This window comes from Dipodomys ordii, unplaced genomic scaffold, assembly GCF_000151885.1.
Source record: "Dipodomys ordii isolate 6190 unplaced genomic scaffold, Dord_2.0 Scaffold4, whole genome shotgun sequence".
Classification (NCBI taxonomy): Eukaryota; Metazoa; Chordata; class Mammalia; order Rodentia; family Heteromyidae; genus Dipodomys; species Dipodomys ordii.
The window spans coordinates 33,762,811-33,782,314 of NW_012267220.1; the positions used below are offsets into that span (position 1 = coordinate 33,762,811).

Consider the following 19,504-nt stretch of genomic DNA (forward strand, 5'->3'; position numbering starts at 1 on the left):
CCACAAACCACTCAGAAAACAGGAAGTGGGACAATAGCTCAAGTAGTAGAGCACCAGCCTTGAGCAGAGCTGAGGGACAGCTTTCAGGCCCAGAGTTCAAGCTCCATCTCTCTCTCTCTCTCTCTCTCTCTCTCTCTCACACACACACACACACAGATTCTTGGATTGAAAGCCTTAGTATTATTAAGATCAGGGGCTGGGAAGGTGGCTAAGTGTAGAGTGCTTGCCTTGCATTATTAAGATAAGTGTATCCTTTGGAATTCCAATTAATAGCTTAACAATATATTTTATAGAGATTAAGAAGCTGATTATAAAATATACGTGAAAAGGCTAACACATATAATAACAATTTTCACAATCCATTTGGAGGGTGCATATTTATTCGATTTAAGCTGTAGCAATTAAGACAGTATGATATTGGGAAGAGGACTGCCCAGAACTAGATTCACATCTGTAAGATCAATAGAAAAAAGATACTCTTTTCAGTAGTTGGTACTAAATAACTGATTATTACTCTGAAAAAACACAAACCTCCATTACTGTGGCAATGGAAAGTAGTAATACAGTAACTAATGTAAACTATGAAATATCTAAGGGAAACAATGGAAAGGAATCTTTGTAATTGCGCTGTAGGCAATGAATTTTTCCTAGGTTCAACATGAAAAATACTCATAAAATTAGAAGAAATCATTAAGTTTGACTTAATCAAGTTTCTCATCTTTTGAAAAGACTAAAAAATATATTTCAGCAGGATGAAGTGAACATCTATCTTATATGACACAAAAAAGTATTTGTAGGGCTGGAAAGGTGGGTCAGTGGTAGTAGTGCTTGCCTTGCATGCATGAGGCCCTGGGTTCAATTCCTCAGCACCACATAAACAGAAAAAGCTGGAAGTGGTGCTTGGCTCAAGTGGTAGAGTGTTAGCCTTGAGCTGAAGAGCTGAGGGGCAGCGCCCAGGCCCAGAGTTCAGGACCCATGACTGACAAAAAAAAATTTGCAAATTATGCTCTTGAAAATAGGTTAATAGGTAAAATATGTAAGAAACCCAAACACTTTTTTTTTTTTTTGGGTCCAGTCGTGGGCCTGAACTCTGGGCCTGGGTGCTGTCCCTCAGCTCTTCAGCTCAAGGCTAGCGCTCTACCACTTGAGCCACAGTGCCACTTCCAGCTTTTTTCTTTTTTTGCTTATATAGTGCTCAGGAATCGAACTCAGGGCCTCAGGCATGCAAGGCAAGTGCTCTACCACCGAGCCACCTTCCCAGCCCAAACCCAAACACTTTGACAGGAAACAAGCAACACTGAAGAATTTAAAAGTGGAACAAAATCCTGAACAAACCTTTCTCAAAAGAAGGCATGCAATGACTGATAGGTGTAGGAAAATTGGTTGTGTATCACTAATCATCAGAGAAATATAAACCAAAGTCATAATTCACCCGAATGCAGGTAGAAAATTCTCTATCAAAAGAAAGATAAGTGAGGATATGGAGAAAAAATACTTGTCATGATGAAAACCAGAATGGAGATTCTTCAAACAATTAAAATAAAACTATTGTATGGTCCAGCAAGTTTCAGGTATATTTTCAAAGGACAAAGTATCCGTACACATATTGTAGGGACACCTGAATACCAGTATTGCAGCCATATTCAAAATAGCCAAAGAGTAGAATCAGTTGTGTCCCTTATAAAATAAGTGAGTAAAACATGCTATGTATACATGATGGAATATTATTTAGCCTTCAAAAGAAAATTCACCTTGATTTGATTCCATTTGGGTATGTCTTCTGCCATCTTTTAGTTTTTGTTGTATTTTGCTGCGAATATAAATTTTTGTAGGCTTATTACTATGTCTTCACAAAAATCCATTCAATCAGTATATGTATTTGAGGAATTTAGTCATTACATTGAAATTATATTGGTAATTAAAGACATATACCTGCTATTTTGTTATTTTTTTTCTTTGGTTGGGTTTAGAGGTCCTCCTCCTCTTCCTTCTCCTTGTTCATCTTCTTGGCTTACTTTGTACAGTTTGATGAATTTCTGCACGGATAAAGTTTATTTTTTCTTTCTTTTTGTGTTGGTACTAGGACTTGAACACAGAACCTCACCTTCTTCCTTAGTTTTTTCCACTTTTCACTCAAGGATGGTGCTGTACCACTTGAGCCACAGCTATACTCCTGACTTTTGGAGGGTTACAGCTTGGGCTGTTTTTGAATTTAGATCCTCAGATCTCAGCTTCCTGCCTAACTAAGATTACAAGCACAAGTCTCCAAAACCTGGCTGAAGTCTTAATTCTTTTCTCCTTTTCACATCTCCTTTGCTGAAATTCTATGCTCCATACGTTTACATGATGGCAGCTACCATCCTTTCATTCACATCTAGTGTAGGACTCTCATAAACATTTCTTGTCTGGTGGTGGTGAATGGCCTTAGTTTTGGTTTGTTTTGGAAAGTCTTTCATTTCTGAAAGACAGCTTTGTTGGTTGGCAGTTGAGTATTTTATTTTATTTTTTGATTATTTTGTGCCAGTACTGGCGATTGAACTCAGGGTCTCCAACTCTCACTTGGCTCTTGCTCATGGATGGCCCTTTACCACTTGAGCTTTCCAAGTCCTTCTTCCAATACTTTGAATATAGCATCTCATTCTTTCCTGCCCTGATTAGTTTTTGCTGGGAAAGCTGTTGTTGGTATGATGGAGATTCCCTTAAATATGAACTGACACGTTTGTTGGTTGTTTTAAAATTCTCTTTTGTTTTTTACTTTTTTCTTTTCCCTTATCTTTGTCTTCACTCCTTCACCTCCCTCCTTTACCTGTCCCACTGATTGATTGATTGCTGGTACCAGGGCTTGAATTCAGTGCTTCCTGCTCACTACACTTGCTTGCCTGCTCATGGGTGGAGCTCTCCCACTTGAGCCATACTTCCAATGGTGCTATTTACTGGTTATTTTGGTTATTATAGAATCTCCCAGATTTTTCTGCCTGGCTTTGAACCTCAATCCTCTAGATCTCAGCCTCTTAAATCGCTAGCTATAAGCATAAGCCATCAACACTGATTTCTTTTTCAAGCACTTTATCAATATCTCTTTCCTTAGAGTTTATTTCTGGAGAGTTATTGTGTCTTCTTGGAGGTATCAGAATACCTTGCTTCTGTTCCTGCATTTCTATTTGCACATCTGTCAGATGTGCCTGTACCAGTTGTGTGTAGCGGCCTTCACAGTGGAACTTTGTTCTGGCTGTGTCCTGTTGGTTGGGTCCCCACAGTTGGGGCCCCGAAGTGGTCAGGACTGCACTGTTTATCTTCTTCAGCTATAATCAACCTTGGCCACTAGTGCAGCTTCTTCAGTGATCTCACCAACAAGGATTGTGTGATTACTCTTGCCAGTTGGAGTGCAGATTTGTTACACTGGGACAGGATGTCCACCAAATTCTAGTGGGGGAATCACATGCAGATGAGGCCACTCTGGGAGGCAAAGTATAGCTGTCCTGGCCATCTCCGATGGCTGGCCAGAGTGAAGCCTTCTCAGTAGGCTTTGTAGCAGAGGTGTGGGGCCTTCCAGTGTGAGGCCTAGACTCTAGACAGATGCAGATGTATTTGTAGGGACTTCAGTAGGGCACATGCCTAGAGCCGGCTGCTTAGCTTCCTGGGGTCTTAGGAAGAGGGGACAGGTTTGCCAGGTGGCCTCTCTGGTCCTTGGCAGGAAGAGAATGCACATGGGCACTGTGCTGCTACTTGGGAGCTGCAGAAGCAGGGCAGGCTGCATCCCAGGGCTCACTGTGGGTGGATACAGTCCCCAAAGTGCTTGCAAGCCAGGCCATCTTGCCCTCTCCCGACCCCCTTCACAGTACCCCAGGAGAGTTGGAGTTTCCAGACGCCATCAGTGGTGAAGGGTACAGTGTGGGTGGGCTTTTCCTCTGAGGCAGTGCTGGTGTGCAGATCCTCTGCTAGCTTCCCAAAGGCCATCTTGACTCAGGATTTATCTTGACTGGACAGATGGTACAAAACAGGCCTGTCACGACTCTTTGTCACGACTCCTTGACATCCTTGTCCTGATCCAGCATGCTACCCAATCACTCTTCCAGAACGGCTGCAGCTTTTTTCTTGGTTTCCGGCCTTTTTGTTGAGCAAAGTGAACTAGGTACCTCTAGTGAACCATCCCGCTGACATCAGCACATGCATTACTATTTGAGATTCATTTGAAGACATCAATTTCAGGCAGCTTGTTTTGAACACCAGTGTCTTTATTTTGTGACTACTTCACAAAGCTGTGAAGTAATGAAATCATACCTATGAGAAACTGTTTTACTTCTCTCTGTAAGAATAACTACTTATTTGTTTATTTGACAATATTAGAGATTGCACTCAAGGACTTGTGCTTGCTAGGTAGCACTGTACCACTTGAGACACGACACAAGTCCATTCTGGGCTGGGTTATTTTTGAGGTCCAGTCTTGCTTCATGCCCAGACTAGCCTGGACTGTGATTCTTCCTACTTGTTCATCTCTGTGTCACTGGGGAGGACTGGGAGGGAAGGGGAGGGTCCTCTGGAGCTGGGATAACAAGTCTGTTATCCAGGAGAACAGCTGGTCATTTCCCCAGCCATTGGTTGAGATGAAATCTCAACTTTTTTTTTTTTGATCCTTGATAATCTTGGAATTTGATTCCCTAAACTCTACCTACCAAGTAACTAGGATCACCATGCCCAACAGAGAGGAGCTCTTCTATGTCCATCCAATGAATTCTTGTCATTGTTATTTCAAGAAAATGATTTTGATCAAAATGTTTGACTAAAGGGACCACAGCCAAATATGAGAAGAGCTACCAGAAGTGGTTGGATATGTTTAAAAATCAAGAATTTTAGTATTTTCACAATAAAAAAAAGAATTTCACCAAATTTATTTAAGAAAGTAGAATAACTTTTACTTTGAAACAGTTAAGGACATTTAGGGACAATAACTCATTTTGCTTCAAACTAGGATTTTTTTTTATGATATAGATATATCAACAGGAATGTTCATATTTAAGCTTTTTGGTAAAGTTAATTGCAATTGTATGTATTTATTTTATATTTATTTGTTTAGTTACAAGGATCATCCAAACTATGTGGGGGCAACATTTCCTGGAAAGATGTGTGTTTCTCATTATTCTGTAGGAATTGCACAGGTAAGCAATAATTTACTCTTAAAAAATTAATATATTTAAAATGATGCAACTTGACACCATGTATTTTCTACAGTTTGCATTTAGAAATTTCAATTTGGCTTTTCATTATTACTAAAATTTTGAAGTATGTAGAAAGAAGACTATTTTAGAACAAGTGCCTTGTTGCAATTAACTGTTTTTGGAAACTAAATTGGAAATAATAGTCTCACAAATAGAATGATGCTTTCCTCAATATGTAAAATAAGGGAAATTATGACAAATTATCTATAAGGAAATCTCTATAATCCAATTAGATTTTTGCTTATAGAAATAAAGTTGGAGAAATATTATTATGGATGAAATAGCTTCAAAATACAAAGAAGCAAAAATTGTGTTACAAATTCCTTAAAAATTTCAGATTTCTCAGAGTATTTAAAAGAAGTTTTTTGTGCACTTTAATCATTTTTCATATTTACAGGTGTGCTATGTATAAAAATCTATGGTAAAATTAAATACATTATTGCAGATCATGTACCTCTTTGAGTTATCTTCTTATCTTACTAACATACTTTAAAAATAAGTTTAAGTAATATATTTTAAAAAACTACACAGCGATTTTTGTTATTCATGTAACCTGAGTAGAGATAATCACTATCATTTTGAATGATGAATATTTTCTTCTTTTTCTCCTTTTTTCTCTCTGTTACTCTCTCTCTCGCACACAAACTCACATTTTCATTCATTTTTTATTATTATTTCAAAGGTGATGTACAGAGAAGTTACAGTTTCAAAAGTCGGGTAATGGGTACATTTCATTTTTGACAATGTCCCTCCTTCCTTCACTCTCCCAGTTTTTCCCTTCTGTTCCCACCCACAAGATGTATAGTTCATTTTCAACAGCGTGTCAATTGAGTACCACTGCAGTCTTTGTTCACCCTTTGTCCCTCCATTTTCATGTCTTCCCCACTCATTCTCGCAAAGGCAGATAATGAACAAACAAGACAAAAAGGAAAGAAAACAAAACTAATAATAAAGAAAAATACTTTTGTTTCCATTTCCTAGAGCTCATTTTGATAAATACTGTTTTATACATCAGTGGCACATAGGCATTGTTCCTTTCTGTTCTTCCCCTAAGAATATCCTCCTCTAGTCTCATTTGGTATGAATACCTAGAGTCCTATATAATTTATCATCTATCCTATTTTAGATCTAGCTTCCAAATATGAGAGAAAGCACGCACATTTCGTATCTCTTGAGCTTGACTTATCTTACTTAACATGATTTATTCTAGGTCCATCCATTTCCCTGTAAATGACATAGTGTTATCCTTTCTTTCTTTCTTTTTTTTGGAGGGGGGGTCTGGTCCTGGGGCCTGAACTCTGGGTCTGGCCTCTGTCCCTCAGCTCTTCAGCTTAAGGCTAGCACTCTACCACTGGAGCCACAGTACCACTTCTGGCTTTTTTCTTTTTTCTTATGTGGTGCTGAGGAATCAAACCCAGGGCCTCAGGCATGCAAGGCAAGCACTCTACCACTGAGCTATCTTCCCAGCCCCGAGTGTTATCCTTTCTAATGGTGTAAAATTCCATTGTGTGTGTGTGTGTGTGTGTGTGTGTCATATCACATTTTTTGGATCCATTTATCTATTGTAGGACATCTGGGCTGTTTCCATAATGTGGTTAATGTGAATAATGCCGCAATGAACATGGATGACACATACTTACTTTGTTTGCAGTACTGTGACTTGAACCCAGGACCTTGAGTATGAGACTATGTCTTGAGCCATGCTCCCCAATCTATTTTTATTTTGAGATTTCATCTTATTTAAGTAATTGGCCAACAATCAGAATTCAAGCAACAAGTGCTGGCAAGGATGTGTGTGTGGGGGAAAGGACCCCTATTACACTTTTGGTGGGAATGTAAACTAGTACAATTACTCTGGATGGTGGTTTGGAGATTTCTCCAAAAAGTAAACATACCACTTCCCTAAGATCCAGCCATACCACTCTTGGGAATCTATCCAGAACATTACAAGTCGGTAAAGACACTTACACATCCATGTTCATTGCTGTACTATTCACAATAGCCAAGTTATGGAAACAGCCCAGATGCCCTACAATGGAAGACTGGATCAAGAAAATGTGGTATGTATACACAATAGAATGTTACTTATGCATTAGAAAGAATATTATGTCATTTACAGGGAAATGGATGAACCTAGAACAAATCATGCCAAGCAAAATAAACCAGGCTCACAGAGACAAATGTACATGTTTTCTCTCATATGTGGAACTCATCTGAACAACTAAATTACTAAAAACAAATACCAGAAAGTAAAAACATTTTTGGGGGGGCATAAAGGGGACACAGGAATGGAGGAAAGAAGAGTGAGTAAAAGCAGATCAATGTGTGCTTTGTTAAAAATGAACTGTGTAACTTGTGTGTAGGGAGGAATGAGTAGGGGAAAATGGGAGCTATCAATGGGAAGGGTGAAACTGACCAAAGTGCATTATGCTCATAACCTGACTTATGAAATTGTAACCCCTTTGTACAAGTACTTAATAATAACAACTTTTGTCTTCATGAAAAATGTATAGTTTGTATAGTTAACGTTAGCTATCTGAACTATTTATAGATGCTTATAGCTTGACATGGACTTAAAATGCTCTCTCGATAAAATTTCATAAGGGTATCAGCTTCTCACCTGTCCAAGGAACCATAGCTCACTTTCCTCACTATTTGATACAAAAGAAAAAATGATTTAGAATGAAAACATGATTTTGAGCCACTACTTAATGAAATAGCTTTCTTTTGCAATGTCTTTGTTGTTATAGTATTCCAGGGATATGACTTTGGAGGCGTTTTCAGTCACTGTCACCCAGATGCTGGGGATCAATCTGGGAATATCATACGATGACCCACAGAAATGCCACTGCTCAGAAGCTGTGTGTGTGATGAGTCCAAAGGCTGTGTAAGTTTTAAAACACTGTTTATTTACTGGTCATATTTATTCTACTTTAAATGTAGTTAAGCCAAGATCAATAAAGAGCCTTAAAAATGTTAGCAAGTCCTAACAAATGGGATTTTTTTTTTGGACAAGACTTTTAGATTTTAGGTTAGTTTGATTTCAAGTATACAATTTAAAATATACAATACACAATATTTGCATGACTTTGATCAAATCATTCAATGTTGATTATATTTACATTTCTCATATTTAAATGGGAAATAATTATATCTACTTTCTTATTTCAGAAGGCTATGTAAAAGTAAAATGAGAAAGTAAGAACATTTTTTCCCAAACTCTGTATATATGTGATAGATTGTCACTGGTAAACTTCACTGATGTTCCCAAAAGTGCACCAGACAAGAGTTACCCTAGGTGTCATTAGGGTTTTGCAGGTTTTCTATTTATGAAACTATGACAGGTAGAACTCATTCATTACTGAAGAACTATTAAAAGAGTAAATTGGGTGCCAGTGGCTCAGGCCTGTAATCCCAGCTATTCAGGAGGTTGTGATCTGAGGATCCTGATTCAAAGCCAGCCTAGGCAGGAAAGTCTATAAGACTCTTATCTCCATTAATCACAGAAAAAGCTAGAAGTGGCTCAAGTGATAGTGTGCTAGCCTTGAGCAAAAAGAACCCAAGGACAGTGCCCAGGCCCAGAGTATAAGCCCCAGGGAAGGCAAAATATAAAAAGTAAAAATTAATAAATTAAACAGTGAAGCTAAGGAGTTAAGTTTTGGAAAAAAACTTTTTTTAATTTTAATTTTTTAATTGTGAAAAAACTGTACAGAGGGGTTACAATTACATGGGCAAGATAATGAGTACATTTCTTATCAAGCATTGTAGCCTCCTCCTTTGTTTCCCCTTCTCATCCCTTCCAAACCTCCCCCCACCCCCTACCCAATCCTCCCCCCACCCCCCCACCAAAGTTGTAAAGTTCGTTTTCGACATGACAACTTGTACTTCTCATTGTTGCAACGGGTCCACCTGTATCCTTTTTTAAATGACTTGGAAAAAAAACTATTTTAAAGCTACTCTCAAGTATCATCATATCATTAAAAACTCTTATGTAATAAAAATAGAATAACCTAAAATCTATACACATATATATACATATTTATATTAAAATTATTATCATGATCATATTATAGAAGCACATACACACATGCAAGTATATATGTTATATATATATTATATGTACCATATGTATTATTCACTTTGATAGGTAAATATATTTATATATTCATATAGTTACATATAAATATATTTCATGTACTTCATATACATATACATTTTTTTCTTTATGACATACCTTAAAAACATCAGTTACTGCTCATTGTGCATTTGGCCAATTGTTCATAAATATGCTTTGACAAGGTGTTTTGTGTAAGTCCTAGAGTTTAGCATAGAAAACGCATAAGTATTTAATTGTCCTCACTGTATTGTAGAGGACATTTAGGTTACATTTTACTATTGGTGTGTACTGAATTTTGTTTTATTAAGGTCATATATTCCATTGAATTAAATTACATGGCCCATCAAAAATGATTATGAGCACTTTTAGGGAGCATTCGTTGTTATGTATTAAGCTCAACAGTTTGAAATTATTATTCAGTATACAACCATGTTTTTAGAAGTATGACACCAGTGACATTATATGGATTTATTTTTAGACAGTCCAGTGTTCTGAAGACTTTCAGCAATTGCAGTCAGCGTGACTTTCAAGCTTTTATTTCAAATATGGGTTCCAAATGTCTTCAGAATAAGCCACAATTGCAAGCGAAAAAAACAGCAGTCTGTGGCAATGGCAAAGTGGAGGGAGATGAAATTTGTGACTGTGGTACTGCAGAAGTAAGTCTGATAATTAGGAAAAAAATTAAAACAGATTTCTTGTTTTAGTTTATCTCTTTTGTATGAATGTTAGAGATGTACAATATAGCCAAATGTAACATAGAATACTAACTGAAACAGGTTGAAGTGCACAGAAGAGAAAATCCTGTCTAGGTTTTATAGTTTAAACTTTGAATAAGTTTAAGATGTCCAGCCAATTTTATTGATGTTGAGTAAAAAAGCATCTAGAATCAGCTTATGAATTCAGGCTAAATAGATGGTATTTCTAAATCTTTGCTTAACCTTGGATTTATTACAAATATCATTTGATGATTAATCTGTTAGTAGCACAATGAAATGAACTCCAAAGAAGGCAGCAAAGTACACCCTTTTTAAGTGTACAATTTATGAATTTGACATGTACTGATAATTTATTGGTAGATGAAGTTATAGATTTTTTTACATCATCACCTCTCTCTAGTCTTTCTCATTTCTACTCCTCTACATGAAACTTCTGATTCTGTCAGTTTTCTATAACCTCAAAATCACTTAAATAGAGTAATACAATATGCATTTTTTTCTCCTAATGATATTTCTTTGTAAAAGAAAAATGACATATGTCTACAATTTTAGTGGATTTCATTATTCTGTACTCTCACACATGTGCTGTACTTTGATCGTATTCTCCCGCTAGCATGTGCTCCTTCCCCTCCCTCGCCTACTGGCTCTCCCACAAAGCACACTCTTTTTTACCTTCATGTCCTTTTTGTTTCCTTTTGAATTTTTAGGTACCTATTCTATATATGGGAGAATGAATTTATCTTTTTGAATCTGGCTTAGTTTGCTTACATGGATCAGCCCAGTTCCATTCATTTTCTTGGATACAGTATGAAACTCCATATTATACATCTACTACATTTTCCTTATCCATTCACGCGTAGATGGGCACCCAGTTGGATTCTGTAGCTTGGCCGTTTATTAATAGTGCTGAGAGAAGCACTATTGTGTGTGGACTTACATTCTTTTGAGTGTATACTAAGGAGTGGTATACAGTAGGATCATCCAGGAATTCTGTTTTTGTTTTTTTTGAGGAACCTCTATACTGAATTCCATAGTGGCTGCACTAATTTACTTTCCCACCCACAGTGTCTAACAGATCTTTTTCTCTCACAGCCTCATCACTGTTGGTTGTAGTTTATGTCTTGATGAGAGCCATTCTGACTAGAGTGAGATAGAATCTCAATACCAGTTTGCTTTGCATTTCTTTTATGGCTAAGCATATTGAACACTTGTTATTTCTTTTGAGAATTGTTTAATTCACTTGCCCATTTATTAATTGAATCATTGTTTTGGGATTTCATTTTTTAGCTCTTTATATATTCTGAATATTAATCTCTATCTGATGAATGGCTTGCAAAGATTTTTCTCCCATATTGCTAGTTTCCTCATCAATCTGATAATTGTTTTCTTTGTTGAACAAAAGGGTTTTTTGTTTGTTTTTTTTTCTTTTGCAGAGCTGAGGACTGAACTCAGACCTTGCCAGGCAAGTGCTCTTCCATTGAGTTAATCTCCAACTCTCAAAAGTGTGTTTTTTTTTCCTCCAAAAGTTCTTTTTAAATTAATGTAATATTATTTGTCAATTCTTGCTCTTGGTTCCTAAGCTACTGGAATCCTATTTAGAAAGTTGTTGCCTATATATTCACATTTCCTTTATGTTTTCTTGTGTTTGTTTCAAAGTTTCTAGTCATATATAGAAGTCTATGATTGATTGTGAATTGATTTTTGTACTTTTACTCTTCTACATTGGATATTCAATGTTTTCTAGCATTGTTGAAAAGTCTGTCTTCTCCAATGTATTTTTGGCACATTTATTTCCTTCTTTATCTCCCTTCCTCCCTCCTTTCCTCCCTCCCTCCTTTCCTCCCTCTCTTCCTGCCCTCCTGCCTTCCTGCCTTCCTGCCTTCCTGCCTTCCTTTTTTTTTTTTTTCCTGGTGCCATTCCTAGGGCTTGAATTCATGGCCTAGGTGCTGTCTTCAAGGCTATAGCACTTTACCTTGAACCACACAGCTCTACTTACAGCTTTTCCATTTTTACCCGTGGAGATAAGAGTCTCATGGACTTTGCTGCCTGGGCTGGCATTTGAACAATGATCCTCAGATCTCAGCTTCCAGAGTAGCTAGGATTACAGGCATGAGAAACTGGTGCCTAGTGTAGTACCTTTTCTTCTTGTCTGAGACTGTTGAATGTTTTTTCCTATGTTTATTGGTCATTAATACCCCTTCTTGGGAAACTATTAAATTTGCTAGTTTATTAGTAGGGTTATTTATTATTTTGATGTTTACTTTTTCCTGAACTCTGTATAGTTTGGATTTTAATTGACTGTCAGATGAATAGCTAGAAAGTTTTTTCTCTTACTCTGTGAGCTGTCTTATCTTTCTGATAATTGCCTCTCTGATGTAAAGAAATCTTTTAATTTGATGTGATTTCAGTTGTTAATTATGGCTCTAATTTCCTGAAGCATAACCAACCATTCAATTAAAAAATAGTTTTCTGTTCAAATATATTTGAGTTTTCAGGTCATATATTAAGATCTTTAATCCATTTTGAATTGGTTTTTGTACAGGGTAAGAGACAAGTGTCTAATTTTGTGTATGTGGATGCCCAGTTTTCCCATCACCATGTATTGAAGAGATTGTACTTTCTCCAGTGTCTATGCTTGGCTCCATGGCAAGAATCAGATAGCTGTAATTTTGTGGGCTTACTTCTGAGTTCTGAATTCCAATTCATTGGTCTCTAACTCTTGTTTGTGTGCCAGTACAATATGGTTCTTTTCACTATGGTTTTGTTATATGGTTTGAGGTCAGGTATTGTGATTCCTACTCTTTATTTCCCTTCAGTATTAGCTTTTGTGCTTCTAGATATAAAGAACCAATACTAGTGTTTGAACTCAGAGTTCCGTGCTTGCTAGACAAACAGCCACTATTTGGGCTCTATCCCTTTTTGCTTTAGTTATTTTTCAAGCAGTGTCTCTCTCATTTTTCCCAGACTAACCTTGGACTATGTTTCTCCTATCTTCATCCCCGCATAGATGAGATTACAGAAGTGACCCACCACTACCAGTTAGTTTGTTGAGAATGTGAGGGTCTCACTAACTTTGTGTCTCTCTTGGCCTCAAATTGTGGTCTTCCTGTTTTCCTTTACAAGAAATTGGGATTACAGGCATGAGCCACCATACCTGGTTGGGTCTGTTTCTTTTGATTAGAGAACTGAGACCATTAGGAGTCATTATTGGAATTTGCCTTTTAAAGTTAAAATGTGTTTATGACTCTACGTATTACTATTCCACAATACTGTGAAATATGTGAAATTTATGTAAACTCCTAATCTCAATTAAAGAAAAAAAGTGAGAGAAGGGATGGGTTAAGAGAGATGGGTGACAATGTTGTCAGACACTTTGTACTCATATACTGTTTTGTAGAATGGCAACTTCTTTGTACAACTACTTAAAGATTAAAAAAACTTGAAAAAGAGTCATTATTGAAAGGCATGGAAATTTCCTATGATTTTGTTGTTTTTGTAGTGTTTCATCCTTTCCTAATTCTCATTTGCTTATTTACTTACCTGATGAGATTTATTTTTCTAATTCTGTAGTAGTGTTTATCTTTTTGTGCATGTAAGATTCCTGTAGTTTTCTTCTGCCATGAGGTTTTTTTTTTGTACATGAATTCCTTTTATGTACATGTTTATCAAGGAAGATTTTCTTTTTAAATCTAACTTTGGTAGATAATCTAGGTTGGCAATTTTTTTTCTTTCAGGGTTTAAAATACTCCATCCCCTCCTTCCTTGCTTTCTATAGTTTCTGTTGAGAAGTCTACTGTTAGTCTGTGGGTTTACCTTTAAAAATATATATTTATTATCTTTAAGTCTTTGTACAAAGGGTTACTATTCAACAAACTAGTTTATAAGTACAATACGTATGATTGATGTTACACCTTTCATCATTGTTTCCCATCCCTCCAATGCAATCCCTCTTTTTACATTGCTTTTGCATACTTCGCTTTCTAGAAGCACTGAATTCATCTGTATAGACTCATATGTGATCACGTTCATAGAGAGAATGGGACAACAGGGGAGAGGCAAGTCCTTCACAAACAACCCAATGAAAAGAAGCCATGTATTTGAAACTTTCATAAAACTGTTATAAATAATGGGAAAGAAGGTAAATCTTAAGTGACTATGGCAACTATTGGGTCATTTATTATATTTCAAGTTACAATGACAGCAAAGGTTAATTGCTTAGTTCTTAGAAATACAACAACAAGCTTAAATTTGCTAAGTGCCACAAGCAGGTACTTTTGCCTTTCTAACAGACTAGAAGCACTTACTACTGTTCTGCATATAGTATGTGATACATGAATTCAGGCAGAATGGGTTTACTTTTATATATACCTTGATGCTTGTCTCTTGTAACTTTCAATATTCCTGTAGCCAATATATGTCATCTTTTAACTTTATAATATGACATGGAGATTTTTTTCTGGTTTTTTGTTGGTGGTCTTTATCCTATATTTAGATGACTGTTTCTCAGTAGTTGGGAAATTTTCTTTTTTTTTTCTTTGATGGTTGTGTGTTCTGTTCCTTTAGCTTGTACCTCTTCATGCTCACGATTCTTAGGTTTACTTTAATAGTAACCCAGAAATCTTGGAGGTCTTCTCAGTTCCTTTGGTCTCTCTTTTGTCTTTATCTGAATGTTTAAATTAATTTTCCTTCTCTTTGAACTCTGATATTTTATCTTCGTCTTTAGCCAGTGAATCAATGAGGCTTTTGGCAGGTTTTTTTTTTTAAATTAGACTTACTGAGCTTTCCATCTCCAACATTTTGATTTGATTTATTTATTTATATTTTTTTATTAGGCCATTTCTATATCAAGGAGTTCCTCACTCTGAAAGCACTTATAGACTGGGGAAATTATGTGATTCACTGGTCCCAGTCTTCTTTAGAGGTCATGAGGCCTGCATTAGAGCACTGGGTCCTGGCAGCAAACACACCTAGTAAGGGACAGCTTCCAGAGGCTGTGCACTCTGCCAGACATGGGCTTGGCGCTGTTTTTACAATGCTCCTTAGGCAATTAGACTCTCTTCTCATCACTGATAGTGAAGTCAACAACAATAGTACCTTTCACTGCCTGAGCTCCCTGAATGTTGAAACTTCTCAGCAGTTCCACATCAGACCCTGTTCATCTCTACTTCTTATGGCTGGAGTGTCAGGAGACCCTGAGCCATAATTGTTTCTTGCCTTCAATTCCCTAGATTTCTCAAGATGGCACCTTGCCATAGCGCTCTGAGATAAAGGGATTGCTGCTTCATGGCAGGTTATCTTCAGAGACAACCTGTCTTCAGGCTATCTTCAGTCACTGTCAAACTAAATTCACATACAGGTGTTAAGGGCTTATAGGAAGTATGGGCTTATTCTTTGGATTGAATTACTAGTCTGTCACCAGGGCCATCTTGCTTACCTTGACTTTGTGTTTTTGACTTTTCCTTGCTTCAAGAAGTTAAGTTTAAGAATGATAAATTCTACCCCTGCCCCACTACATTCCTCTGAGGGCTTTCTATTTCTTTATGATTTTCTGCTGTCTTGCCACTCTTTTGTGATTTCTGCTGTTTCCTTTCTCTTGCTTTGTCTTCAGAATATGATCTGTATTGTTACCCCAATTTTTCTTTTTCTTTTTTTTTGGGGGGGGTCCGGACGTGGGGCCTGAACTCTGGGCCTGGGCGCTGTCCCTCAGCTCTTCAGCTCAAGGCTAGTGCTCTACCACTTGAGCCACAGCGCCACTTCTGGCTTTTTTCTTATGTGGTGCTGAGGAATCGAACCCAGGGCCTCAGGCACACAAGGCAAGCGCTCTACCACTGAGCCACCTTCCCAGCCCCCAATTTTTCTTATTCATAAAGTTAAATGGAGGGTATCTGTAGCCTGCCACCTTCCCCTACCTCTCTTCTCTGTAGCTGCTCTGGTTACAGTTCACCAGTTAGAGCTCAGATCAGACAGGCCACAGTAGGATTGGAGATACTCCATGTCTGTAAGATTTATAAGGGCCAGGGAGACTCTGGTACCTGTTGAATAGTACACACCTTTTGTGTCTATCTCTACTATGTCTATCTCTACTATGGAACTGATCTGTAGCAAGTGTGGGCATTTTTACAGAGTATGCTCTTGAAAGCAATTCGGATTCTGGTTGCTCCAGTTATAGTAAAGAACCTGAAGCTCTTGTCTGGAGACCAGTGAAGATTATTGGTATGTCTCAGGGAGAGACTGGCGCTAAACTCAGCTCTACCTCTGTGGGACTCACCTTCCATCTTACCAATACTACATGATATCACCAGGTGTTGCTGACATGGATGTAGAGGACTGTCTAGGTGTACCTTTGCCTAATAGGCCTCAAGTTGTCTCAGTTTCCCTGTATTCCTGCCCCAACTTTGGTACAGTTGACACAAGCTTTTTCTTTTTTGCCAGTCCTGAGGCTTGAACTGATGTTTTAGGTGTTGCCCCTGAGTTTTTTGTGCTCAAGGCTAGCACTTTACCACTTAAGTGACAGCTCGTTTTCTGGCTTTTTATTTTTTGTGTTCTTTTGTGGTTTATTGGAGATCTGAATCTCATAGGCTTTCCTGCCAAGGCTAGCTTTGAACAGTGATCCTTAGCTCTCAGCCTCCTAAGTAGCTAGAATTACAGGTGTGAGCTACTGGTACTTAGCTTTATGTTCTCTTTTTAATTTAATACAAGTGTCCACCAAAGTTAAGTAGAACTGATTGGTAGCTGCACTTATGCTCAATTCTTTTTTTCCCCTGTTTTCATTACTTTGATTTATTTATTTATTATTGTGAAATACTGTACAGAGGGGTTACAATTACATGGACAAGGTAATTAGTACATTTCTTATCAAGCATTGTTGCCTCCTCCTTTGTTTCCCCTTCCCATCCCTTCCCATCTCCCCTCCGCCCACACACACACCAAAGTTGTGAAGTTTGTTTTTCGACATAATGTCTTGTACATCTTATTGTTGCACCTGTATCCCTATTTAAACAATTTGTTTTTCCCTTCCCCTCCACAAAGTATAAAAGTATACCAACATTAAATACAGTGAAAACAAGGGATATACTATGGGAGAGGGAAATACAACAAAGAGATCATCTTATAAATATGTTAGAAACAATTGCAAGAAAGAAAAAAAACCATTTGAATCCTTATCTTGGGGTAAATTTATTGTGCTTAATTCTTATTAGTTAAGTTGGGAATATACTTCAGATCTGCCCTGTGTATGGCAGGTTCAGGTTGATCCCTAGCCTTATTGGCTGGGTTTTCTTTTGTGGGTACAGTCCTGCAAATCCAAATGCTATATTACTATTTCATTTTGTTTCTTTATGTTTGAGAAAAATGTTCAGTATTTTTTTTGCTAAATTTACTGGCATAAAGTTATTGATTCTAGATTTTTCTTTTCCATAAACTTGCTGCAGGACCAGGAGTGATTCTTCCATTTGTTCTTGATAGTAGGTCTTCTTTATTTCTTAGTGTCTCTTTCCAGACTTAGTTTCTTTAATTATCTTTTAAAAGAGCCAGCTCATAAAGACACTGATATTCTGTTATTTGTTTTTTCTCTTCAATTAGTGTCTGATCTTAACTTAGTGATTTTTATTTACATTTGTTTGCTTCTTTTTTTGTAATTTATTTAAAGATGGCAACTTAAACCACTAAAAATGTTCTCTTTTATCCTTGTGTGGTGTGTTTCTCTTAATACTGTAGGATCTGCAGCATATACATTTTGTTGTGTTTGTGTTCAAACATTTTTTTCTGATTTTTCTCATTGAAGTACTAGGTGTTTATTCTAAGTATTCAAGAATGTATCAGCTATCTATTTTTTGTTTTTAACATTAGTATTTCTTTTTAGAAATGGCATTCTGTGCTAATTCAGCTTACATCTGATTTTAGTGATTGGATCATATAAATGTGAAAGTATAGTGATTCTGGAACTTTTTCATACAGAATTTTATATGTTAATCAAGACTAGTTGATTGTTAATATTGTTCAGATAATCTATAGCACTTTTTTTTATTTCTTACTGGGAAGGAGATTTGAAACTTTATATTATAATAATAAGCTTTCTATGTCTCTTCAACCTGCCTTTGTTTTGCAGTAGGTTTTCTTCAAGTGCCATGACTGGTTCATATATTATTAGGATGTTTCTATCTCCTTGATGAATTGACCTATCCTAAAATGTCTCTCTTGATCCTGGCAAATATTCCTGCTCCAGATAGTACCTTTTTTGACATTGATATAATTACTCTAGCCTTGTCACAGTGCATTTTGGTATCCTATGTCTTTTTGTATCCTTGCTTTTAATAGATGGTTATGTTTATGATTAACATAGATTTTTTTGTACAAAATGTATAATTAGATCTTATTTTATTAATATAAATTCATAATCTCTGCATTAATTTGTGTTTGATACATTTTTATTAATGTGATAATTATGGCTGATTAATGGTTAATTAATTAAGGGTTAATTAATTATGGTTATTTAAAATATATTTATTGCTATTGTAAAGGTGTACAAAGGGGTAACAGTTACATAAGTCAGGTAAAGAGTACATTTCTTTTTGAACTATGTAACCCCTTCCCTCACTATCTCCCAGTTTTCTCTTCCCATCTCTACCACAAGTTGTACAGTTCATTTTCCACATAGTGTCTAATGAGTACCACTGCTATGTTTATTCACCCCTGTTCCCACCATTTCTGTGTCTCTCTTAGCCTTCCAGAGCAAACCAACAAACAAGACAAAAGGAAGAACAAAATAGCAGAGCAACAACAACAAAATCCCTCTTGTTTCATTTCTTGGAGTTCATTTGGATAAATATTATTTTATATGATCATATGCACATAGCCATTGAGCCTTTATAATCTGCTCCTTAAGAATATCTTCATTCAATCTAGATCTGTATGAATGCCTAGATCTGTATAATTTATCATCTCTCAGTGTATTTTTTTTACTACCAAGTGTGTTTATTTATTCTAGTTTACTTATTCTAGTTACCACAAATATGGGAAACCATGCAACCTATGTTTCTTTGTGTCTGACTTACTTTGCTTAATATGATCTTTTCCAAGTCCTTCAATTTCCTTAGGAATGGTACAATATCATTCTTTCTGATGAAAGAGGAGAATTCCATTGTGTGTATATATACCACATATACTTGATCTAGTTGTCCTTTTATGTCTACCATGTATATGTTTTTGTCTATTTGTCAACCTGTGCTTTCTTCTCTTCCTGTTTTCTCTTTGATTGAATGATTATATTTTGGTATTTTGCCACATAACCCTAATTGTATTATTAGTTGACCCTTTGATTTCTTTTTGGTGTTTTCCCAAAGTTTTCTAATGACTATGTTGTGGTATTCACTGGAAATGAAGAGATATTAACTTTCCTTCCTTCCTTCCTTCCTTCCTTCCTTCCTTCCTTCCTTCCTTCCTTCCTTCCTTCCTTC

The 19,504-nt window shown here is 36.6% G+C and overlaps 1 protein-coding gene across 1 annotated transcript in view; it reads left to right on the top strand.

The window, feature by feature from the left end:
• Adam32 (ADAM metallopeptidase domain 32) overlaps positions 1-19,504 on the top strand; it is an 85,108-nt gene that overhangs the window by 30,564 nt on the left and 35,040 nt on the right. The window contains exons 10-12 of the mRNA XM_013024331.1: positions 5,075-5,156; positions 7,967-8,103; positions 9,812-9,989. Of these exons, the coding sequence (XP_012879785.1) occupies positions 5,075-5,156; positions 7,967-8,103; positions 9,812-9,989 (397 nt within the window). The remainder of the gene's footprint in view (positions 1-5,074; positions 5,157-7,966; positions 8,104-9,811; positions 9,990-19,504) is intronic.